The sequence below is a fragment of the Microtus oregoni genome, unplaced genomic scaffold (genome assembly GCF_018167655.1).
Source record: "Microtus oregoni isolate MIOR12 unplaced genomic scaffold, Mior012 000012F_ref0000307, whole genome shotgun sequence".
Classification (NCBI taxonomy): domain Eukaryota; kingdom Metazoa; phylum Chordata; class Mammalia; order Rodentia; family Cricetidae; genus Microtus; species Microtus oregoni.
Window position 1 is genome coordinate 49,869,137 of NW_024543071.1, and position 25,113 is coordinate 49,894,249.

The window sequence follows — 25,113 nt, forward strand, 5'->3', positions numbered from 1 at the left end:
TCATTAACAGATTCCATTACAGAAAGCAAATCATCCGACTGTTTCTCTTGGTGGCTCCAAAGCAATCAGCTCCCTACCTAACCCTGACTCAGAAGAGGGGCACATGAAAAAGAGCTTGGAATAAACCCTTTTAGTGTGTCTTAGTGAAAAAGAAGTTTTAGAAACCTAAATATATTCATTTTTGCCTCCCACTGGAGATAGGGATTCAGCCTAGATGGCCTTTCAGGACCTTCTTATTCACATTGGCAGCCTAGGGAGGTTCCAGATCTTTCAGATGGCTTTCCTTCTGATCTGCATTGGCATGGTGCTTCCCCACTCTCTTTTGGAGAACTTTACTGCAGCCATTCCTAGTCATCGCTGCTGGGTCCCCATTCTTGACAATGGCACTGTCTCTGTCAATGATAGTGGGATCCTGAGTCAAGATGACCTCCTGAGGATCTCAATTCCCCTGGACTCCAATCTGAGGCCAGAAAAGTGCCGTCACTTTGTCCAACTACAATGGCATCTCCTTCATCCAAATGGCAGCTTCTCCAGTATGACAGAGCCAGACACAGAGCCCTGTGTGGATGGTTGGGTGTATGACCAAAGCACCTTCCTCTCCACCACTGTGACCCAGGTCAGTCAGTCCCTTTTCATGATAGAACTTTATTAAAAGCCTTAAAAATACACATTTTGAGAATAGCCTTAATTTTTAGTCATTGTAATAATTTCTCTATTTATTATAAAACATATTTAATGCATCTAGAGGTGGCTTTGAAAATGGTAATAATTTATTCTCCTTGTCCTTTTATTATAGTGATGGCCGTTGTTTAAGAAGTAATTTTTATGTCAAGTCAGGTTAAGCAAATACTTCACGTGAAACCTCATAAGCATAACAAGTCGGTAATCATTATCTTTAATTTCAAACTTAAGATATCTTGAAGACCACACAAAACTACAGAGGCTGACCTGGAATGTGGCTCAATGCTATAGTGATTGTGTAGCATGTGTGAGGTCAAGGATTCAAACCCTAACACTACCCCCCCCCAAAAAAAGACTTATGTTACATTCTTTATGGATTAAAGTATGGCTAATGGCTAGCACACTTCCCAAATGTTCATCACCAATAGATAGATAGACAAGTGAAGTCGGTGACAGTCTCCACACTTGAAGTAGTCAGATGAGAGACTGTGCACTGACACACAAGACCCAGCAATTCTTTGTCTAAACTCACTGCATGATATTTCCATATTTGAGAAACTCTTTTATGGGAGGGAGGGATTCAAGACAGGGTTTCTCTGTGTAGCGCTGACTGTCTTGAAACTCACTCTACATACCAAGCTGGGGTCAAACTCAGAGATCTGCCTGCCTCTGCCTCCCAAATGTTGGAATCAAAGGCATGTTCCATCATTGCCTCGCCATTTGAGAACTTCTTAGCTCAAGTTACAAGTCATTAATATAACAGAATTGCAGGACGATTCCCAGAAATAGGTTTGTTTATGCTGACACTAGATGGTGGAAGTCAGGTGATGATGAAATGGGAGCTGGAGGGGAAGATGGGGCAGGTACCAGAAGCTCATGTTGAAGAATCTGAACAAATTACATGACAGGTTATCATGCTGCTTTTCTTCTCTTTCAGTGGGACCTGGTATGTGGATCTCAGGCACTGAATTTAGTGGCTAAATTTTTATTCATGATGGGCCTTTTTACAGGACATATCATAGGTGGCCGTTTATCAGACCGGTGAGTCGCTGAGCTCTGCAGCTAGCTCTCTCTGCTTGTGGGTATTTGTATCATCTGTGAGTTGTTCATTCATTAAGAAGTAGTCATTGTAGATTATATTTCTCTATGTGTACCTTTGAGTCTAGAGATCACTGAACACAAATGGAAATGTTAAACATTAAAAGTCCATGTACTGTGTGGACACAAAAGTAGCTATGCAAGATATGGTTTAGAGAAGAGGCAAAGCAATATGAGTTAGAAAGATAAAGAGTTAACTATGAGAATGAGACAAATTGGCTTCACCATATAGAATTCACCCTATTTGAATATTTATATGAAATATTTAGTGGAAAACACCATTGTCACTCTTGGTCTGGGTCACTAGGCCCCATACTTCTCAGACATTGCCCTAAATAGTCATGATGACAACAGAATATGAATTATGCTTTAATTGCTCAAGCATGACACAGGAATATCCTTTGATTCAGGTGGCCCACAGGGAAATATACAATGCATGTGCTGAGAATCCATGCCTGTTGTTCCCGTTTTTGTTTCTGCCACAGGGAATTCTTATTTTTTAATTGAAAAGAAATTTTTTTCATGCAATATTTTTATCAGGTTTGTCCCCCCATCCCTACCAGATGCTCCCTACCAATCCAACTTTAAGTTATCTCTCTCTGTCTCTGTCTCTCTCTCTGTCTCTCTCTATTTAAAACAAATAATACAAAAATAAAAAACAAGAAACATGTATACAAACAAAACTCAAAAAGCAGGAAAATGGAAATCAAAAAAGAAACAAGGAAAAGACCAATGAGACCCCAACAAATGCCCAAACAAAGCAAAATAAGATCATAAGTCTGCAAAGATACCATTGAGTTAATTTTGTATTGGTCAACTACTCCTGGGCCTGAGACCTACTCTGAAGTGTTTCTAATCCACCCAATGAGACCCCATTAACAAAAACTTACTTTTTGTTCTCCAGTGAGTTTATATTTCAGAGAGCTTCTTGATTAGAACTGGGAGCCTGTGTACACTTCCCCTTCTCAGTGCTGAGATCTCGTCAGTGTGAGTCTGTCCATGTGCTGTGCATGCTGCCACAGTCTCTGAGTTCATGTGTGCATCCATCCTTTTGTGTTTAGAAAACAATTTGCTTCCTTGGAGACATCCTTCCCCTCTGGATCTTAAGTCTTTCCACCTTTTTCACATAGTTCCCTGACCCCAGAGGGTGGGAGTCTGATGGCAATATTCCATTTATGATTGAGTGCTCCAAAGTCTTTCACTCTTAGCACAATGTCCAGTTGTGGGTCTCTATATTTTTTTATTTTAGTTTGTCCTAATTTTATTTTTTTTAATTTATTTATTTATTAAGGATTTCTGCCTCCTCCCCACAACCGCTTCCCATTTCCCTCCCCCTCTATATTAAATTCCTAGTGTAGACATTCGGTCTTGTCTTTGTTGGGTGGCTTTTTGTTCTTTGGTTGCAGTAGCCCTCTATGGAAGCTAGGCAAGTATGGCAGCTGTGGGGTCCCTGATAGAGAGTATTTCTGAGGGTTGGTGGATGACAGAAGAGAATAGAGATAGACTGAGAGGAAAGGCTGAGAGGGTGGGGTGGAAAAGCTAAGTAGTCCCAAAACAGATTTCTAAAAATCACACTTCCAGCCATGCAAAGTAATCCGTCTACAACAATAGTCGTCACAATTTGTGGTATAAGAATTTGGATTCTGTACCTGAAAACATGTCTTTTTAATAGAAACCTATTTCTGACAGATAAGTGGCTACATTCTCACACAGTATAAGAAGCCAACATGGGACCCTCACACAGTACACAGTGCATACAGTTCCTTTGTTCCTTTATCATAAGGTCACCAATCCCATATATGAAGGTACCACCCTCATAAATAATTGGAGTCTCAAAGATCCAATTTCTTAGTACTATCATTCTGGCCCATAAGTTTCAAAGTGTAAATCCTGGAGGAACACATTCAGATCACAGCAAATGTGTCCTCTCCCTTTCATGGGAACAGGATGGTGTCTATACCAATAAGCTAATGTTGATAGGAAGGATCCATCCTTACACCTTGGATCTTGTGGTTACTCACTACCTACTGTTTTGATTACTGAGGTAGTGATGGTAAAATCTGTCACTCTGTGACCCACTTTTCCTTTATTTTTTGTTTTCATTTTCTGTGTGTTGAAAATATTATATTTATATAAGTTTAAAATTGATATTTTAGCATAATATGTCCTTCCATATATCAATGAACACCCATTAAAGTATTAATTACTTAATTACTTTATATATTTATTATTTCCTTTTTAAAGACAGGGTCTCATTATGTAGCACTATGTAGCATATGTTGGTTCTACGTGTATCTCAAGGTAGTGTTGAAATCACAATCCTCTTGCCTCTACCAAGCATTAGGATTATTAGCGTTTATTCTTGGTTTTCTTTTTTTTTTTACTCTTTGCTCTTGGGAAGCCTGCTATCCAGCTCCCAAATAACCACATGGAGAATTATTCTTTCTTATGAATACCTAGCCTTAGCTTGGGTTATTTCTAGCTAGCTTTTTTAACTTAAATTATCCCAACTTCTTTTGATTCTGGTATTTTACCATTCTCTATTTCTGTATATCTTTTCTTTCCTTCTTATTTCATGTCTGGCCTTGTGACTGTGTGCCTAGATCCTGGCATCTTCTCTCCTTCTCCTTTTCTTGCTCCTCTTTCTTCTCATTCATTCCTTCTATTTATTCTCTCTGCCTGGGATCTACACCTATTCCTCTCTGGGTGGTTATAGGCTGTTCAATTCTTTATTAAATCAATCAAGCGTTTTTGGCATTCAAAGTAACACAGCTTCACAGAATTAAATAAATTCAATATAAAAGAATGCAACACATCTTTGTATCATTAAACAATTATTCCACAGTATAAGTGAATGCAACACAAATTAATATTCCACCATAAGGGTTGAAGCAGAAATTAAGTTCGAAACAGAAAGTTTAGGAACATATGGCAAAATAAATCAAAAGGCAAGCAGCTGGGCATGAGAGAGAACACTACATAGACAAAAGGAAAGACAGCACTCTGTGAAAAATAAAGCTGCTCCCAACAGGCTTTGGCTGGCACCCACAGAGACCGTCTCTGGGGAGCATGCCCAAATCAACTTTACCCTAATAAACTTTTCAAGTCCAAGGGCACTTCTACCTTCATAAATATTCATGTGACTTTTTGTATCTAATATATCAGTCTGAATTGAGGGTTAAAAACAGCTTCTAAGTCACCTCCTCCTCTTCCAAGGAAGAGAACACCCCAGACCATTCTAGAAAGTAACAAGGGGAAGATATCTAGTAGACTCAGACTTAAAAACTCAGATATTAGAGGAAAGCTTTATTGTTGTCACTTGGCATATTTAGCTGTCCACTAATGAGTAGACTTTGTGTTCTTGCTCACTCTTCTGATTTAAAAAAAAAAAACTATGACTGATTGAAAACAAAATATGAACTGATGGCCTGGACTGGTGTGAATTCCTATGCCTTGGTAGCATAAGAAATAAGACTTCTGCAAACAAAACTCCTACTATTGTCTTTCTGTATAATTCACACTGGCCTCAAATTCTTTGTGTGCTAGAGTAGCATTTAAATCATGATCGGGGTGCCTCAATTTACCAAGTTATGGAATTATAGGTGGATACTACTGCACTTGGATAAATAGTTCTTCTAAAATATATTTCTGTTCAATATGAATATAGCCTCTTCAACCATCTCTTTCTTGAATAGGATATGTTAATCGACAACATTATTTCACCTATTCAAAGAACTAGTTCACATCTAGGTCTTTATCTTTAATTCATTCTCATTATTTCTATATTTCATTGAAGTTTTTACCCTTTTCACATTGGCTATTTTTCAAACATGGTTGCATTTACTCTATATTTTCATTTTTTTCTATTTTTTTAACAGAAATGTGTGTGAATATAGGCATTATCCTATAACTATAGATGGCACACATCCTCAAAGAACATGGAGATCTTAAGTTTATATATCAAACTAGCTCTACTATTAGAGCAAGATTGGTTTCTTTCTTTTTTTTTTTTTTTTTTTTTGTTTTTCGAGACAGGGTTTCTCTGTGGCTTTGGAGCCTGTCCTGGAACTAGCTTTTGTAGACCAGGCTGGTCTCGAACTCACAGAGATCCGCCTGCCTCTGCCTCCCGAGTGCTGGGATTAAAGGCATGTGCCACCATCGCCCGGCTGCAAGATTGGTTTCATCTTCAAATAGTGTTCTTCCAAATGGCAATCTATCACCAAAAATAGGAGCTATTGTGTCTTTTCTTTCATATAAAGAAAATATTTAATGGCGTGGCTTACAGGTCAAGGGTTCAGTCCATTATCAACGTGATGGGACATGGCAGCATGCCGACAGAAATGGTGCAGAAGAAGGAGCTGAGAGTTTTACATATTGATTTGTAAACAGGAAATGTTCTGAATACTAGGCATAGCTTGAGCATATATCAACTCTCAAAGCCTGCCTCCACAGTGACACACTTACCCCAACAAGACCATAGCTACACTTTCTAATAATTCCACTTCCTAAAATTCAATGAAAATGACCACACAACATACCCAAGTTTATGGGACACAATGAAAGCAGTATTAATAGGAAAGTTCATAGTACTAAATGCCTACATAATGAATCTGGAAAAATCCCACACTAGTGTATTAACAGAAAATTTGAGAACTTTACAACAAAAGAAGCAAACTCACCTAAGAGAACTACAAGACTGGAAATAATCAAAGTTCAGAGCTGAAATCAACAAAAAAAGAAACAAGAAAACAATACAGAGAATCAACGAGACAAAGAGTTGGTTCTTTGAGAAAACAGACAAAATTTTACTGAAACTAACCAAAAGGCAGAGAGAGAATATCCAAATTAACAAAATCAGAAATGAAAAGGGGGATATAACAAGAGACATGGAGGAAATACAGAGAATCATCAGGTCATATTTCAAAAATCTGTTCTTCACAAAATTGGAAAACTTAAGGACTTTCTTGGATAAATATCACTTACCAAAATTAAATCAAGACCAGATAAGCAAATTAAACAGACATATAACTGCTAAAGAAATAGAAATAGTCATCAAAAGTCTCCCAACCAAAAAAAGCCCAAGACCAGATGGTTTCAGCTCAGAATTCTACAAAACCTTCAAAGAACTATATTCTCCTCGAATTATTCCACACAATAGAAATAGCAGGAACATTGCCAAACTCTTTTGATGAGGCAACAATTACCCAAACCACAGAAAGACATTACAAAGAAAGAGAATTACAGACCAATCTCACTCATGAACATTGATGCAAAAATACTAAATAAAACACTGACAAAACAAATCCAAAAACACATCAGAACCATCAACCATGATCAAGTCAGCTTCATCCCAGAGATGCAGGGATGGTTCAACATATGAAAAATCTGTCAACATAACCCGCCATTTAAACAAACTGAAAAATAAAAACCACATGATCATCTCATTAGATACTGAAAAAGTTTTTGACAAAATACAGCATCCCTTCATGATAAAGGTCTTGGAGAGGAACATACCTAAACATAATAAAGGCAATATACAGCAAGCTAACAGCCAATATCAAACTAAATGAAGAGAAATTCCCAGCGATTCCACTGAAATCAGGATCAAGACAAGGTTGTCCACTCTCTCCATATCAACTCAATATAGTTCTTGGGGTCCTAACTAGAGCAATTAGACACCAAAAGGAGATCAAGGGGATACAAATTGGAAAAGAAGAAGTTGAACTCTTACTGTTTGCTGATGATAAAATTGTTTACATAAGAAATCCCTAAAATTCTACCAAGGAATTTCTACAACTCATAAACATTTTCAGTAATGTAGCAGGATACAAGATTAACTCAAAAAAGTCAGTAGCCCTCCTGTACACAGATGATAAAAGGGATGGGAAGAAAATTCAGAGAAATAACACAATTCACAATAGCCACAAATAACATGAAATATCTCAGAGTAACTCTAACCAAACAAGTGGAAGACTTGTATGACAAGAACTTTAAGTATTTGAAGAAAGAAAATGAAGAAGACACCAGAAAGTGGAAAGATCTTCCATGCCCTTGGGGAGGCAGAATTAACATAGTAAAAATGGCAATCTTACCAAAAGCAATCTACAGATTCAATGCAATGCCCATCAAAATCCAAGCAAAATTCTTCACAGACCTTGAAAGAATGGTACTCAACTTCATATGGAAAAGCAAAAAACCCAGGATAGCCAAAACAATCCTGTATAACAAAAGAACTTCTGGAGGCATCACAATCCCTGACTTCAAATTCTACTACAGAGCTACAGTACTGGAAACAGCCTGGTACTGGCATAAGAACAGACAAGAGGACCAATGGAACTGAATAGAAGACCTGGATATTAATCCACATACCTTCTAACACCTGATTTTTGACAAAGAAGCAAAAATTATCAAATGAAAAATAGAAAGTATATTTAACAAATGGTTTTGGCATAACTGGGTATCAACATGTAAAACAATGAAAATAGACCCATATCTATCACCATTCACAAAACTCATGTCCAAATGGATCAAAGACCTCAAAATAAAGCCAGTCGTCCTGAACCTTATAGAAGAGAAAGTGGGGTTTGCTGCACTCCCATGGAGTTTGCTATCTCAAGCCTGCTCTAGCCTAGGTTGTTGGCTCAGACCTCTTTCTGTGAATGTCTCCAGTCTAGATCTACTTCTGCAGAGGTCCCAGGCCTGGGGTTAGTCCTGTAAAGGTCTCTGGCTCTGATCTACTCCCTTGGAGGTCCCAGACTCAGGTACACTCAGACCTGCAGAGAACCTGGCTCAGGCCTACTCCCTCAGATGTCCCAGACTCATGGCTGAACATGCAGAGATCTCTGGCTCCTGCCTACTCCCTCAGAGGTCTTAGATTCATGTCCTGACCCACAGGGGTCATGGCTCAGGTCTACTCCCTCAAAGGTCCTAGTTTTACACCCAGACCCACAGCAGTCTCTGGCTCTGGCCCACTCAGTTAACGTTTGCTCCTCTGTACCTGCTCCTGTGGAGTTCGCTGTCTCAGGTCTGCTCTGGCCCAGGTCACTGGCTCAGTCCTGATTCCACAAATGTCCCTGATCTGAATCCACTCCTGCTCTAATGGAGCTCACTTTCTCAGGCCTGCTCCGGCCTATGTAGCTGTCTCAGTCCTGCTCCCATGGAGCTCACCACCTCAGGCCTGCTCTGACCTATGCCGCTGGCCCAGTCCTGTTTCTGCAAATGACCCTGGTCTGGATCCACTCCTGCTCTCATGGATTTCACTGTCCCAGGCCCACTCAGGACCAGGTCACTGACTCGGTCCGGCCCCTTTGGAATTCGCTGCCACAGATCTGCTTTGGCCTAGGTTGCTGGCTCAGTCTTGCTCCTATGGAGTTCACTGCCTCAGGCATGCTCTGGCCCAAGTCACTAGCTCAGTCCTACTCCTGTGGAGTTCATTGTCTCAGGCCTGCTCTAGCCTAGGTCACTGGCTTATTCCTACTTCTGTGGAATTTATTGCCTCAGGTCCTTTCTGGCCCGGGGTCACTAGCTCAGACTTGCTCCTGTGGAGTTTGTTAACTCAGGCCTGCTCATACCTGTTTCTGTAAACCCTGGTCTGAATCCACTCCTGCAGAGGTCCCTGGCTTGGGGTTGGTCCTTCAAATGTCGCTAGCTCTGATCTACTCCCTCAGAGGTCCCAGACTCACACCCAGACCTGCAGAAGGTTCTGGTTCTTCCCTACTCCCTTTTATGTCCCAGACTCTTATTTCAGATTTACTCATTTGAAATTAAATCTTTTGACACCAAAGTTCATAATAAGTTCAAGTATTTGAATACTTTGTTCCCTAACTGGAGGACAAGCTTGGAAGGTTATAAGACTTTGGGATGTGGGACTTGATTGGCAGAAATGGGTTGCTTTGAGGTTAATGTTGAAGGAGATACCCACTTCGGTTTCTGTGTGAATTCTAACTGGTTTAGACTCAAAGGGAGGAACTCTGTCACCTGCTCCTGAAACCATGGATTCTCATGACCCTCAGAAGTTGTGAGCCCAAATAAATATTTCCCCTAAGTAGTTTCTGTCAGATAGTTTGACACCATGATTAAATAAATAGCTAATAGCTAATAGATATGTTATGTGTACAATTTAGTATGACACACTTGTGTTAAAATTCCAGATGTGTAGTCTGTCATATATGGCTTAACTCATATGGAAAACTAGTGATAAGAAATCAAGAAGAGCAAGGCAGTGGTGACGCACACCTTTAATCACAGCACTTGGAAGGCCGAGGCAGGTGGATCTCTGGGAACTCAAGGCCAGCCTGGTCTACAGAGAGCTCCAGGACAGTCAGGGCAACACAGAGAAACCCTGCTTTGAAAAGACAAAGAAGAAAAAGAAAGAAAAGAAAGAAACTGGGAAGAGCATATGGGGAGGTACACACATTAAATCCCAGTGCTTGGAAGGCAGGCAGATCTCTGAGAATGTGAAGCTAGGCTTGGCATCATAGTAATTCCAGGCCAGCAAGTACTACAGAGTAAGAGTCCACTTAAAACAGAAAGAGGTCAGAAAGAAGTCTTGCTCTGAAGGATGTCTGTCCTTTTTAATTTCCTGATTGTTTATCATTTCAAAGTGTTTCCTGTCTTTACTGTTTATGCAGACTCTTACTGTCCCCTTAATCAAATCCTTCCTTTTCCTCAGGTTTGGGAGGAAGTTTGTTTTCACGGGTGCTTTACTGCTGATGGCCATGAGTGAAACCTGTGCAGCTGTGGCTCCCACCTTCCTCATCTACTGCACAGTTCGCTTCCTGGCAGGGATGTCCTCCTCATCCATGAGGACAAACGGTGTTTTGCTCAGTAAGTCAACGCTTTTGATAGACATTGACCAAGCTCTGGGTTTGACCTGGATGTCCTGTCAAGATTTCTTAGAAGTCAAACTTCATTTTATTTTCTTTCAGTTTTAGAATGGACAAGCCCTAAATTCCAAGCTTTGGTAATGGCACTGGCATTTTGTGCTGGGGGGATTGGACAGCTATTATTGGGAGGCCTGGCTTTTGCTATCCGAAACTGGCACCACCTCCAGCTGGCAATGTCTGTACCAATGTTCTTCTTCCTTATTCTCACAAGGTATGAGATTTCTTTCCTCTTCTGTTATGGAGTCCAGGGATGGCAATGTACAGGGAATCAGGACATAGGGAATGCATTTGTGCTTGGTCTACAAAAGACAGTGTGTACTCCTCTTTGTATTTCTGTGGCATGAGGACACGCAGCTCTTCAGATAAAACTGAGAAGGCTTAACTAACTTAAATCTAAGATAAGCGATAGGTTGTTTTATAAACTCATAATCATACATACATATGGTAAAAGACCTGCATTTCCTGACATGTACTCATTCTTTATTTGAAAGTTCTATTTACCTGTTAGTTCTGTGCTTTGTTTAATAACTGGAGAAAATACATGACATTTCAGGGTATTCATATTACTTAAAAATAATAAACACTTTCAGTGTTAGTATTTCAAAAGTAATGGATATGGTATATTAACAGTATATATATGTACTGTTATTTTATTTACTAGAGAAAAAACACACCCAAAAGCAGAAATTATCATGAACCCTTACCAGAATGTTCTTGGCCTTTCTGTCTGTCTCTGCTACTAAGTCTAAATTATCCAGGCAGTAATAGAATAAACATTTCAAGATCATATTGCCTCTGTTACAGTTTGTATTTCTATGAGTGGTTTTGCAAACAAAAAAATATGTTGAAAATTATGGTAAATTTTTAATAAAAAGCTTGTAAGGCAAGTTTATCTTCACAGCTGTTCAATGAAGGAAAATCATGGCTTCTCCAGTTTTAAGCTGTAGGCAGAATGGCCCACTTCTCTCACTGGCTCTTTGGATTCCTTTGCTTTCCACTAAAAAGAAGAATTAAGAAGTGATATGATGCCATCAACAGAGGAGGCTCAACGGTCAGGAAAGACCACTCACTATTTTTAGGTTGATACAGTGGGAAAAGTCCATACAGAAAAGAAGGAGAATCCTCTTTCAGGCTCTTCCACATCCTTTATCCTCATAGCATGGCCAACACAACTGTGATGCTGCTGTAGCCAGGCAGTGGTGGTGCACATATTTATTTAATCCTAGCCCTTAGGAGGCAAGGTAGACAAAACTCTTCGTTCAAGGCCAGCCTGGTCTACAAAATGAGGTCCAGGACCGCCAAGGCTACACAGAGAAGCCCTGCCCACCCCCAAATTAAAACAGAAGACAGTTATGATGATGCTGTATCCATTTTATAGATTAGAAATGAAGGCAGTGTTAACTTGCTTTTGCGACCAGAAAGCATTAGTTGATCAATGATTGATGTGGGAGGGCCTAGACCCCTGTGCATGGTGGCGCCCCTGAGCAGGCAGTTCTGTGTTATATAAGAAAGCAAGCAGAGAGAACCAAAGAGAGTGACCCAGTAAGTAGCAATCCTCATGGCCTTTTTTTTTTTTTTTTTTTTTTTTTTTTTTTTTTTGGCTGGTTTGGTTTGGCTTTTGGTTTTTCTTTTTTAGGACCAGGTTTCTCTGTAGCTTTGGAACCTGTTCTGGAACTAGCTCTTGTAGACCAGGCTGGCCCCAAAATCACAGAGATCCACCTGCCTCTGCCTCCTGAGTGCTGGGATTAAAGGCGTGCGCCACCATCACCTGGCGTCTTTTCTTTTTCAAGTTGCAGCCTCAAGCTCCTCCCCTGACTTGCTGCCTGGTATACCATAAGCTGTAAGATGAAATAAACCCTTTCCTTCCCAGTTGCTTTTGATCAGGGTGTTTATTACAGCAACAAAAAGCAAACCAGAGCAAATTCAATTTTTAGAAATTCTCTATGGGATTTCATTTTCTTTCACTTTTTATTGCAATGTATTGGTCATATGTTGTATTAGTTTTCATTGTGACAGCTTCTCACATGTACGTAGTATATTTTTATCACTTTTCATCATTTTCATGCCAACTCTGTTTTCTTCCCCTCACATTTCCACTGAGGCCTTCCTCTTCCCAATAAGTCCTACTTCTACTTCTCTCTCTCTCTCTCTCTCTCTCTCTCTCTCTCATCTTTCTCTCTGAACAAGTAATTTTAATTTAAGTTTCTTACAGAAACATTGTGAATTGATATGATTTAACTACAATGGCTTGAGCACCTTAACACCTGACTATGCCACTGAAGAAAATGTGTCTCCTCCCAGCAACCATTAACTGATGAACTCCCGATACATCCTCACGAGGGATTTGTGAGCCTTTCCTAATTAGCCAACTTCCTGTAAATCCTTAAGGAGAGGCAGGGCTTCTCTACTCCTCTACTCCCCATAATGGAATTTGATGGGCCACTCCCTTGTGGCTAAAACTCACTGGCCATGTCAAGACAAGAAGACGATGCTACACATCACTCTACCCTTTCAATTGCCTTTTACCTTCTCTCTTCCCCACTTTCACAGTGTTCCCTGAATTTTGGAACTCATGACAGACAGACAGACAGACAGACAGACAGACAGACAGACATATCCCATGTATGGCTAAATTATGAACAGTAGCGTATTCTCAGCACATTGACCAGTTACGACCCTGCAGTGACTGCCACAAACTGCAGGAAAAGGAGCTTTTCTGACCAAACCATTAATCTACAGAAATTAACAAAAATATCTGGAAGGTGCTTCAGTTGGGATACCATCTCTATTTGGCAAAATACCCATAGAAGTTTGCCCACGAAGGTCTGTGATATTGACAGTCGTGGGCTTTTGACAGGGGTTAAAGTGCCCATGTAAATTCCTTCTTGTCAGCAATCTTCAAATACTGGTTACCACACAACAGTAAAATCACTGATGTGCTGTGATTACAACTTGCCAATGAATGGTCAGTCAGCACAAACATCCACAGCTGAGCACAGTTACAATGACAATTCTCCAGGGCAGGGCACATAGAGGCTTCTGACACTTTGGAAGCTAGCCAGCAGGGAGGAAGTTTCCAAATCTCTTCTAGCTTGAATTCCTCTATGTCCTGCAACCAAAGCACACAGTGTACCTAGTAACAGGTCCTTGGCATTAGCTCTGTTGGGAAATGTAAATGAAGCTGTATGATTGTTACTATTAATTATAAATGTGAAAATATCTAGACTGTCCTACGAGATAAGTTCTGAAAGATTCCTGTGTTTGACAAATTTGATTAGGTTAGCCTCTTGGAATAATTGATCTTGGGATTATCTTAACTGAATTAATTAGGTTAACTAACATCCAAAAACTGACAGCAACATTTCTTTGGTTTAGGTCCTCAATTACATTAAAAGGAGGAATCTATCACATATGCAAATGCAGTATGATCAGATACCCCGTCAATTTCCTGCTGCCATGATTTTCCCATCATAAAAGACTACACTCTCAAACTATGATCCAAGATAAACCCTTCTTTTATGTGTCTTATGTTTCTTTTGTCAGAATATCTTATCAGAGCATCAGGAAAAGTAAGTCTTACAGAAAATAGTACCAAGAGATCAACAGGCATTCTGGTGGGACCTGGGAAAGCAAGAAAGCTGAAACACATACGAACACTGGAGAGACTCACGAGGTTTCAGAAGTAAATAGGGACTGTATCCAGAAGGAGGATAGGTGCCCTTCGTGAGATGGCTTCATTCTGCCCATATCCTGAGAATTTGCATAAAGTGAAACTTAAAAATATGAATAAGTATGTTTGATGGAGAAAATTTTATAACAGGTGACCATTCCAGACTATTGTATGCCTAGTTTTTACTGCATTATACAAGTCTGAAGTGGAACAAAAGAAAGGTTGAGCAATTTGTCAAGAAGCAAAGAAATCAAGAAATTTAAACTTTGAAACACATGCATGTTCTGAAAAGAGAAGCTGAAATTGTTAAATAGCATCCTGTTGTATCTGGAACAGGGGGAAACATATCCTAAGGTCGAAACCCTACATACAGACTCCCACTTGCGAAAATTCAAACTTATTACAAAGCACAATTCTTGACCCGATAACACAGTTGATAGGATTCTCTGTTCCCCAATGCGACTGCCTAGTAAGCTATTTCCCCAGGATGAACGTATGGAAGCAGAAACAACTGCAGTCCAAGAAGGTTCGACTCCATCCTTAGCTAGTAACAGTACTTGGCAGCATGACCCATGTAGCGGTGTCTTTGCAGATATTAAGGATGCAAGATAGAATAGTCTATGGTGTTTTGCTCCACATTTGTGGATAACAGAGAAAGTCAGACAATTGTGTGGCAGAGGTGGAGTCACAGCAATGTGACTTTGACAGGTCATTGCATGAATTTGTGGAGGTGAAACTAAACTGAAACATAGATGCAAAGATGTTGTATCTGAATGATGGGAAGACTGCCAACAAACTTAAGATAGAAATTAATATAAATTTATTATAAACAATATACAGCTGGAGATATGGCACCATCTAACCCCTTTAAAACTAAAGTCCCAGACATTGGACATGGAGTTATAGGATTTGATGTTTTCCTGCTGGCTTTTGGTCTTGCTTTGGTCAATTATTTCCTCACTATGCCCCCATTCTTATCTTTTGCAATGGGAATGTATACTGTGTGCTATTGTGCTTATATGTAATGTTTTCGTTTCTGCAAGGGGTCACAGTAAGAGATCGCCTTGAGTCACAGAAGAAGCCCTAAACTTTGGATGAATGTTGGGAATGTTAAAAGCTAGGCGGATTTTTGAAGTAGCAAATGTATTTTGTCATGAGCTTATAGAGACAAGGGCCATGTTGTGGTTTCAAAACAAGCTAGGCCCTCTGAATGTGGGTGACGTTTGTGTGGCTGGGGTAGTCTCTAGGGCTACTGGCAGTGGGACCAGGACTTAGCCCTAGTGCTTGAACTAGCTTTTTAAAACCCATTTTCTTTAGAGGGGTACCTTGTTCAGCCTAGATATGGGGGGAGGGCCTTGGTCCTGCCTCAAAGTGATGTGCCAGACTTTGTTGAGTTCCAGTAGGAAACCTTACCCTCTCAGAGAAGTAGGAGAAGGAGGGAGTGGGATCTGAGATTGGTATCTAAAATGAGGGAAGACTGTTTTAAAATAAATAAATTAAATGAACAAGTGAATGCGGGGAAAATGTCCCCTATATGTTCATGTGTCTGAACACTTGATCCCCAGCTGTTACCAATATTCATGAAGGATAGGACATTTAGGTGGACTTTCCTGAGGGAAGTAAGACACCGGCTTTAGACTTTATTGATTGGTCCCACTTGCTGATCTCTCTTTGTTTCCTGTGTGCAGGTGCAGTGTGCTCCCCCAATTTCCTGCTCATGCCTCCTTGTCTTCCCTGCCTTATGCCATGTCTTCCTTACCATGATGGTCTCTGACACACTGTAATATAAAATGGAACTGTAATATAAAATAAACCTCTCTTGAGTTAGCAGGGTATTTGTCATAATGACAGAAAAGAAACCAACAGAGTCATCATAGGTTTGTGATGTGTGGCCTTTACAGTGTTGAGACATGGTCCATCCATTCGTAGCCTCTCCATGACTTTGATCCTAAAGGGATAGTGGAGTTTGCTGAATATTTTTTCTGCATCTTTTAAGATAATTATGTAATTTCTGTCTTGAGTCCATTTACATAATCACATTTATTAATTTATCTGTGTTGAAACTTCCCTGAATCTCTGAAGCCAACTTAATCATAATGATTTTTATTTTATTTTTTTATTGATTTTTATTGAGCTCCACATTTTTCTCTGCTCCCCTCCCTGACTCTCTCCTCCTTTTCAACCCTCCTCCAAGGTCCCCATGCTCCCAATTTACTCAGGAGATCTTGTCTTTTTCTGCTACCCATGTAGATTAGATCTATGTATGTCTCTCTTAGGGTCCTCATTGTTGTCTAGGTTCTCTGGGATTGTGATTTTTGGGCTGGTTTTCTTTGTTTTATATTTAAAATGAGGGAAGACTGTTTTAAAATAATAAATAAATAAAGTGAGCAAGTGAATGAGGGAAAAATGTCCACTATATGTTCATGTGTCTGAACACTTGAGTGAGTGCATATGATAATTGTCTTTCTAGGTCTGGGTTACCTCACTCAAAATGATGTTTTCTAGCTCCACCCATTTTCCTGCAAAATTCAAGATGTTCTTTTTTTTCTGCTGTGTAGTACTCCATTGTGTAAATGTACCACATTTTCCTCATCTGTTCTTCGGTTGAGGAGCATTTAGGTTGTTTCCAGGTTCTGGCTATGACAAGCAATGCTGCTATGAACATAGTTGAGCACATGTCCTTGTGGCATAACATAATGAATTTTTTTAATTCTGTTGGCCAGAATTAAAATCGTTTTGTTTTGTTGATAAGGTTTTGACATCAGGGCCATACTAGATTCATAAAAAAGATGGTAAGCCTTCTTTTCTCTTCTATTTTGTGGAATAATTTGAACAATGTTGGTGTTAGATTTCTTTGAATGTTGGGTATTCTACAGTGAACCCAAGTGAATCTTGAAGTTTATATATCTGTTTAAGTTATTCATTTTATCTTATTTTAATTTTGGTAGGCCATATTCATCTATAATTTCACCCATTTTTTAGATTCTATAATTTGGTAATATATTGGCTTTGTGTTATGTCATTATGATTTTCTGCGTTTTATTAGCATTTGTTTAGTGTTTCCCTTTTTATCTCTAGCTTTATTAATTGTTTAATTAACTCTTTTCATTAACATGACTAGGAGCTCATCAGTCTTATTTATCTTCTCAAAGAACCAACATTTAGCTTCACTGATTCTTTGTACTATTATTTTAATATTATTCATTAATTTCTGCTCTGATATTAGTTACTTCTCCCCATCTATTAATTTGGGGTTTGTATTGTTCTTTTTTTTTTTTTACCAAGGCTTTAAACTCTATCTGAGATTTATCAAAAAAACATTATGGGTATCTCAGGCTATAAACTTTCTTCTCAAGTCTGTCTTTATGATGCCCCATAGATTTGGTAAGTTCTATGTTCATTTTTGTTCAATTCTAGGAACCCTTTATTTCTTTCTTAATGTCGTCAGTGACTCACTTGTCATTCAACGGTGTGTTATTTAATCTCTATGAATTAGTATGTCTTCTGTGCTGTTTCTTGCTACTGATTTTTAGCTTTATTCCATTGTGGTCAGTTAGAACACAGGGTATTACTTCAATATTACTATGTTTGCTGCAGCTTACTTTGGACTCTAGCATGTTGCCTATTTTGGACAAGACTCCAAGAGCTGTTGTGGAGAATAGATAGTCATTGGTGTTTAAGTGGAAAGCTCCTCAGATGTCTGTTAGGTTCTTTTGGTTTTGGATATTTCAGCTTAAATGTCAAGAAGAGTTGTTAGGCTGACTTTTGAAGATGGCTCAGGAGAACAGTGCCAAAAGCGGAGCTGGTGCTTAGTTGGGATTGCTTACTGGGCTTGAGCCTATTTTATGGGGGTACAAAGACTACACAGAGATCAGAAGAACTGCACAGGACAAGTTAATGGTAGGGGTTAGGAAGTTCACAAGAGTCAGAGAACCACACAGAATGATTTTCTAGATCATTCTATCTGGATTTGGGGTAGGCAAGGCCCACATCTCAGCAGGAACAAAAGAACTCATCATATTCAGTGGAATCTTATAAAATCTCATGAGCCAGGCCTTCACTATTCACGTTTTTACCAGGATTCTAATCTCCAGAACTTCCACCAGCATCATCCATTGAGTTCTGCTTACAGCATTCTAGTGTCTCTTTACCTGTGTCAACACTCTTCCACATCCCTCCAACAAACAACTTATAATATCATCCTCCAACTTAATTTTAGTCATGCTACTTGAGGTACAGCGTGTTGTGATATGCTTCAAAATATAACGAACCCAAAATAAAATATATACTCCCTACAAAGAATTAATTCTCCTGAGACTATTTTTTTTTCTTTTGAAGGGGTTTGAGGTGTGGGTTTAGTCAGAGACACACTATTTACCCTTCTGCCTCTGCCTCCCGAGTTCCGTGGTTAAAGGAGTAAGCAACAGTGCCCAGCCTGAGACTATTTTGTTCGGTCATTAAAATCAAGTGGATTTCCCCCTTTTGTGTTAGCATGCTTACTGGTGTCGCCCTTGTTCATATTTTGTTAAAGCAGCCACGTTGATGAGACTTCATGTAGTTTCTCTGACATATCTAGAAGACAAAAATCTCACAGAAAACTTTCTGTTTCTCTTGCTTTTACAACCTTTCTACTAATGGGAAGGGGAAATTCCAAGGAACCTCAACCACAGAGAATTTCAGCAACTCAGGAATCTGTGAGCAAGAGAGTTCCTTGGGAAGTGGCCCAAATTGGTTATCTAATGACAAGCGGTCATCTGTGAAATCATACATACATAAATAACATTATAAAGACTGAGCAGATTGTATTCATATATTTAGGTAGGTGTGTGTGTGTGTGTGTGTGTGTGTGTGTGTGTGTGTGTGTGTGTAATTAAAGAAATAGAAGCCACATATTTGAGACAGAGCAGGGTAGGTTGCATAGGATGGGATGGAGGGGGGAAAGGAAAGAGTGAAATTATGTAATTATATTTTTCTTTCAAAAAGCTTTTAAAGTACCAGATGCCATGCCATGCAAAATCATATGCTATATGTGGAATGTGGGACCATATTCTAAATAACTTTTCACTTGTTTTCCTCCCTAATCTGTGTCTCTAAGCTATAACTCCCTTTCTGTTACCTACATCCAACTATAGTCTCCTACTTAACATGTTCTCCCTGTAGAAATGCCTGAGTTTCCTTTCACTACTGGGCTCACACTTCTCACCACTTCTTTCTATGCCTGTCATTGTTTTTTGATGTCTATATATTGTTCACTAGACAGGAACAATAAGTATTGATCTTCTGTAGGTTACCAGCATGCCTCACAATGTTTATCATTTCATGACAACAGTTTGTTGATGTTGTTGAAGGTTGTGAGAAACACCATGAAAGATGAACTGGAGGCAGCACAGACAAAACATTCCCTGTTGGACTTGTTCCGTACACCCAACCTACGTAAGCGGGTCTGTCTCCTGTGCTTTGTGAGGTGGGTGTCACACAGATACTCTGAAAATGATGTGGTGGTGGCTCACGCTTTTAACTCCATACTCAGGAGGCAGATATAGGTGGATCTCTATGAGTTTGAAGCCAGCCTGGTCTATATAGAGAGTTCAAGGCCAGCCAAGGCTATGTATTGAGACCCTGTCTCAAAAACAGTGTAGACATTAATCTTCTTATTAACAGACTTGGAGATAAGTGTTGAGGAACTTCTACAGCTGAGGGAATCCAAAGGGTTTGGACTATACTAACACAGAGTCAACTGTGCTGTGAGGAGTGTTTATCCAATCACTGTCACAAACTCATTATCAGAAACCATTGCTGAGAATTCCAGTCATGGAGAAACTTGAAATCTAAGCTTCCTCATTGGTTTGTTCCCATTTCAAAGGAGATAAAACTTCAAAGCTCAACTACATAACTGTATCCACATTAATGGGTATCTACAGATATGAAGCTATAACGTTCATTCAGATCAAGATGTAAGAAAACTCTAAAACCCTGAATGAACCCAGCTTGTATCCCAAGAATACCCTAACATCTTAAAAAGTTGAAGAATGATGATATGTTTCCTCCATCATAGAATGTTTTTGTGATCACAACATTATCTCCCACATGCAAAGTTTCCAGAAAACAGCTGCCTCAATAATTTAGCAACTAAAATGAGCTGCCTGAGATAACTATAATGTGTTGAGCAACCACTCCAAACCTTATGATGTGACTTTCTTCTTTGTTCTCTACAGATTTGTGTCATTGATCCCTGTTTTGGGTCTGCTTATCCACTTCTAATACCTAAGCAGTAATGTGTTCCTACTGCAGTGTCTCTATGGTGTAGTATCCATCCCAGCCAATGTGCTTGGGAATTTTTCAGCGAACCACATGGGCCGCAGAATAACCCAAATGATTTTCATGTCTCTGATGGGAATCTCCATTTTGACCATCATGTTTTTGCCTCAAGGTGAGAAAAGAGCACAGGATGAGCAAAGAAAATACATTCATCCTTTTCTCAGGATTTGTCATATCCTACCTGTAAGAAGTTGGGGAGAAAGCACTCTATAGATTTGCTGTAGGCAGTCCAGGCCTTTAGAACACATTATTCTATTAAGATATTGGGATAACAGCTAAAATTTCAGTAAAATTTGGTTCATATATTTGTCTTTGTTGCATGGAAAAAGCATCTGATACATATATACCCAAATGTGTTTAGGTCAACAATGGATCAGTCATTGGTGAATTTTAATTTTCATAGAAATTATGTAATTTTGACCAAAGCACACTGTAACTTCGTCTGTCCCACAGGATCTCATTACTTTTGTTTCAGTGACAATTTATTTCCTGAATGGTGTATGTCTACTCTTAACTTTCACATAATATCACCATGAACCCAAACCTAGGTCGGAGAGTTGTCTCTAGAAAAGAGGCATATCATTTGCACTGAAGCTCAAAAGAAGGGCAAAGAAGTAGTAATGGACTAAATCACAAGACTGTTAAAATTCACTTCATTGAGTTAAATGAATGTATGTAAGAAGGAAATGACCAGGTGGTCACCAAACTTTGCTGAAATCCAGGACTATGGCATGTTTCATAAAATTCCAAAACAGCAGTGTTGATGCCTGAATGTCACCAGTGATGTCAGTTTTCTGCCTTACCTCGAGAAATACTCCAACATGTAAAGCTTCCATGAGCCTTTTTCAAAATTTAGTTATTTTATTTTATGTGTATGAGTGTTTTGCCTGCATGCCTGTATATGCTCCTCATGTGCCTGGTGTCCACAGAGGCCAGAAGAGGGCATCAGAACCACTGGAAACTAAACACAGATAGTTGTAAGATACCATGTGGGTACTGGGAATCAAACCCTCATGAGACTTTTTAAATTGAGTGCCAATTGACCCTATGAATGGTTTTTCAACTTTGACGGTTTTCCTAGCAAGAGTACTTATGAGTACTCAGACACTATTCCAAATCAAGCCAGTCCCCAACTTGCACATCACTGTAGACTTTCTGTCTTTCCACTCTTCTGTAATATTGCACACAGGTCATAGATTTAAATACTGTGTGTTTCTGAATGAGTTGATAGTTTTCCATAATTTTCTCCGTGACAGTCCTGCATCCTGCATGAAGGATTGCTGAAACCCAAGAAAGAAAGGGCGGATGTGATTTTCTGCATCTGCCATGCTCTCTACTTCTGTTGTTGTTGTTGTTGTTCAACACAGTGTTTCTCTGTATTTTGGAGCCTTTCCTGGAACTTGCTTCATAGACCAGGCTGGCCTCAAACTCTCTGTCTGCCTCTGCCTCCCGAGAGCTGGGATTAAAGGCCTATGCACCACCACCGCCCTGCTGCTCTCCGTTTCTTATCCGAATATCAGAGATACAACATCTAATTTTTTCAGAAGCTTTTCTTCATTATAAATCAATATATGCGGATATGTCATCTTATAGCTTGTAGCTCCTGACAATTTATACCTCTCCCTCAACTATATTTTAGATCTATGACAAGCTTCCAACAAAATTATATTCCATTTAGAGTTGGGAGCTACAGATTCGTGCATTCCAATTTATCTGTGTCTCACTTGACTGTCACTGGTCTTCCTCTATCCAGAAATGTAGACCCTGCGTACAGTTTTGGCAACATTTGGAGGAGCAATTTCTTCTGCCTCTGTAACAAGTACTCTTGTGCATGCAAATGAGCTTGTCCCCACTGTAATCAGGTATGACTCAAGCATGGGCAGAGCAGATTTTTCTCAGTTCATTCACTAAGAACAAGAAACAGAAAAACTGCTGGGTAGTTAAGCAATCAATTGTGATGACAACAGGAATGGCCACAGTGTCCTCAAAGGTTACTTTTTGGCAGATAGATTCAAGTACAATGTAACACTAACCAGCATCTCCTGTACAACTTGGAATCACATAGAAAAAGGCAGCTACCAAGAGAAATACAACTTTTTAATATTTTATTTTTCATTGCGTGCATTTTTATATTTTTATGATTTCATGCAGGTATGATGACACTCACTCCCCATTATCTTCCTTCTCTTATCTCTGCCCACTCTTGCTAACTCCTTCCACACTGATCTACCTCCTATACTCAATGTCTGTTTTATTAAGCTGCATGTCTTTTAACTAGCATAAAAAATTTGTGCTTCAATATAAAATTTTCAGATCTATGTTTTTATCCATCTAACTCCTCTGCCCCTCCGTGCCCACTTACATTCCCACCCATGCCTCAGTACCCCTTTCCTTTCACGTCACATACATTACTATAACTCCCTCTCTCCACTAAGACCTTCTCCTACCCTCTTACAATCACTTTCTCTAGTTTCAAAGTCTATACCCAGACCCCACCCTGTTGCGGGAGGTCCTCCCACTCCTCCAGCCTATAGCTGCTGAGATAACAGCCCATTGGGGCGTGGTCTCTCTCCCTTTAAAAAAGCGGCCACTTCCCTCTCCTCTCTCTCTCTTCACTTCCTGCTCCGCCAGCGACTAGACTCCCTTCCTGGTTGCGTAGAGGGCTGTTGGTTGGGACAGTGATCTGTAAGTTTTTTTCCCCTTTAAATAAATACCACCCTATTAATCATAATTCCAAACTGGTGTGGCATTGTTTGTGACTTACGCCTTCACCACCCATATGTATGCATACATGAAAAGCGTAGTATACAACTATGACAGAAAACATGTACTTTTTATCTTCTATAGCATGTTTTATTGTAAATGGTAGACAAATATCTTAATACTCTGGCCTTGACAAAAAGATAACACCAAATGAAACAGAAATTTGAAAGTCAAGAATAAGTTACCATCATCCTTAAATCAATTATGCTGTGTATTGACTGGTAATTAATGTGAGATGCAAACCCACAAATTCTGTGTGTAGAGTATCTAGATTATTTCTGATTTACACTTTCTACCCCAAGGGCAACTGCTCTGGGAGTCGTTGGAATTGCTGGTAGTGCTGGAGCAGCCCTGTCTCCCCTGTTTATGATTCTCACGGTGTACTCTGCCAACTTGCCCTGGATCATCTATGGAGTCCTCTCCATCCTCGGTGGCCTTGTTGCCCTTCTCCTTCCTGAGACCAAGAATCAGCCTCTGCCTGACTCCATCCAAGATGTGGAAAAAGAGTGAGTAACACCTCTACTTCCCCTTAGGGGACTTGTGTGTCCGTGGTCCGTGATGAGGAAGATGAATGGGAATGCAGGATCAGTCTCTCCCTGGCGAGCTGACAACTAGGTTTTTTCACATATGGTCATTGGCATAGGGTCCCTTTGTGCATCCCTTTTTATAGGGATCTCATATGTGCCTGGAAACTCTGCATCACAAGAACCAACTCTGACCAGGCAGTGCTAGATTAATGATAAATAGGACAAGTTCATGTGTCCTCTGTTTTACTCTGACCCATTATGAAACACGTATCTTGACAAGTTCATGTACTTTCTGTCTACTTTGCCCCATTATAAAGCACATATCCTTGAAGATATTTCACAGTCACACACAAATATAAAGACCAGTGAATGCTGGTAAGCTTTCTAAAACTAAGTCTCTATGGACTTAGGATATGACAGTCACTACTTAACCTACAGTCTATACTCAAACTGAAGAATCTGCCACCCAATGTATCTGAGGGAAGGACACTTGTGTTTGCTATGAGATTCAGAAAATATTTGTTCCACTGGGAATAAAATGTTCATGTCAGAGAAAAATGGAATAGTCAATACAAAGATTACAAAAAGAAGAGGGAGGGATTTAAAAACTTTGATGCAATTCCCATGTGTTCTCCTAAAACTCATCTGAGAATACCATGCTAACCAAAGTAGGAGGAGTCAGAGCTGCCTCACAGAGGTTCCCAGGGAGTTCAGTCTTCTATTCACAAGATTTATTCCAATATTTTGTGAAGAACCATAGCTTTTCCCAACACTGATGGGCAAAGGATGAAGCTGCTCTAAAGAACACAGGGATATCCCTCTTCTCTGTGCCCTTTCCCATTGTTTTTGTTTATGGTGTTTGTTGTATTTGTTCCAGGAGGAAAAGCTCAAGAGAGGCAAAGAAGGATGCTGTCACCAAAGTGATACCATTTTAAAGAATTTCTACAACTGACCTCTGATCAAGAAGAAAAACAAAGAAAATGTCATTCAGGATTGTTCTTAAATGTTAGCAAAATTTTTCCCTATAAAACATATGTATAAATAGTGAACTAAATTAAAATTATAGCAGTTTACCATATATAAAGTAACTATAATAAATCACAGCAAGAAATTTATTTTTTTAATTAATTTATTTAGTTATTAAAGATTTCTGTCTCTTCCCCGCCACCGC

At 39.5% G+C, this 25,113-nt stretch overlaps 1 protein-coding gene across 1 annotated transcript; it reads left to right on the forward strand.

The window, feature by feature from the left end:
- The first annotated feature begins 214 nt into the window (after positions 1-214).
- Positions 215-24,877, forward strand: LOC121454521 (solute carrier family 22 member 19-like). Its single transcript, XM_041661916.1, is given in 12 exon segments — positions 215-616; positions 1,619-1,722; positions 10,451-10,605; positions 10,707-10,898; positions 13,062-13,085; positions 13,412-13,426; positions 17,058-17,100; positions 19,664-19,798; positions 20,550-20,764; positions 22,406-22,514; positions 23,718-23,921; positions 24,820-24,877. Coding segments are annotated over 12 exon segments (1,656 nt in total).
- The last annotated feature ends 236 nt before the right edge of the window (positions 24,878-25,113 follow it).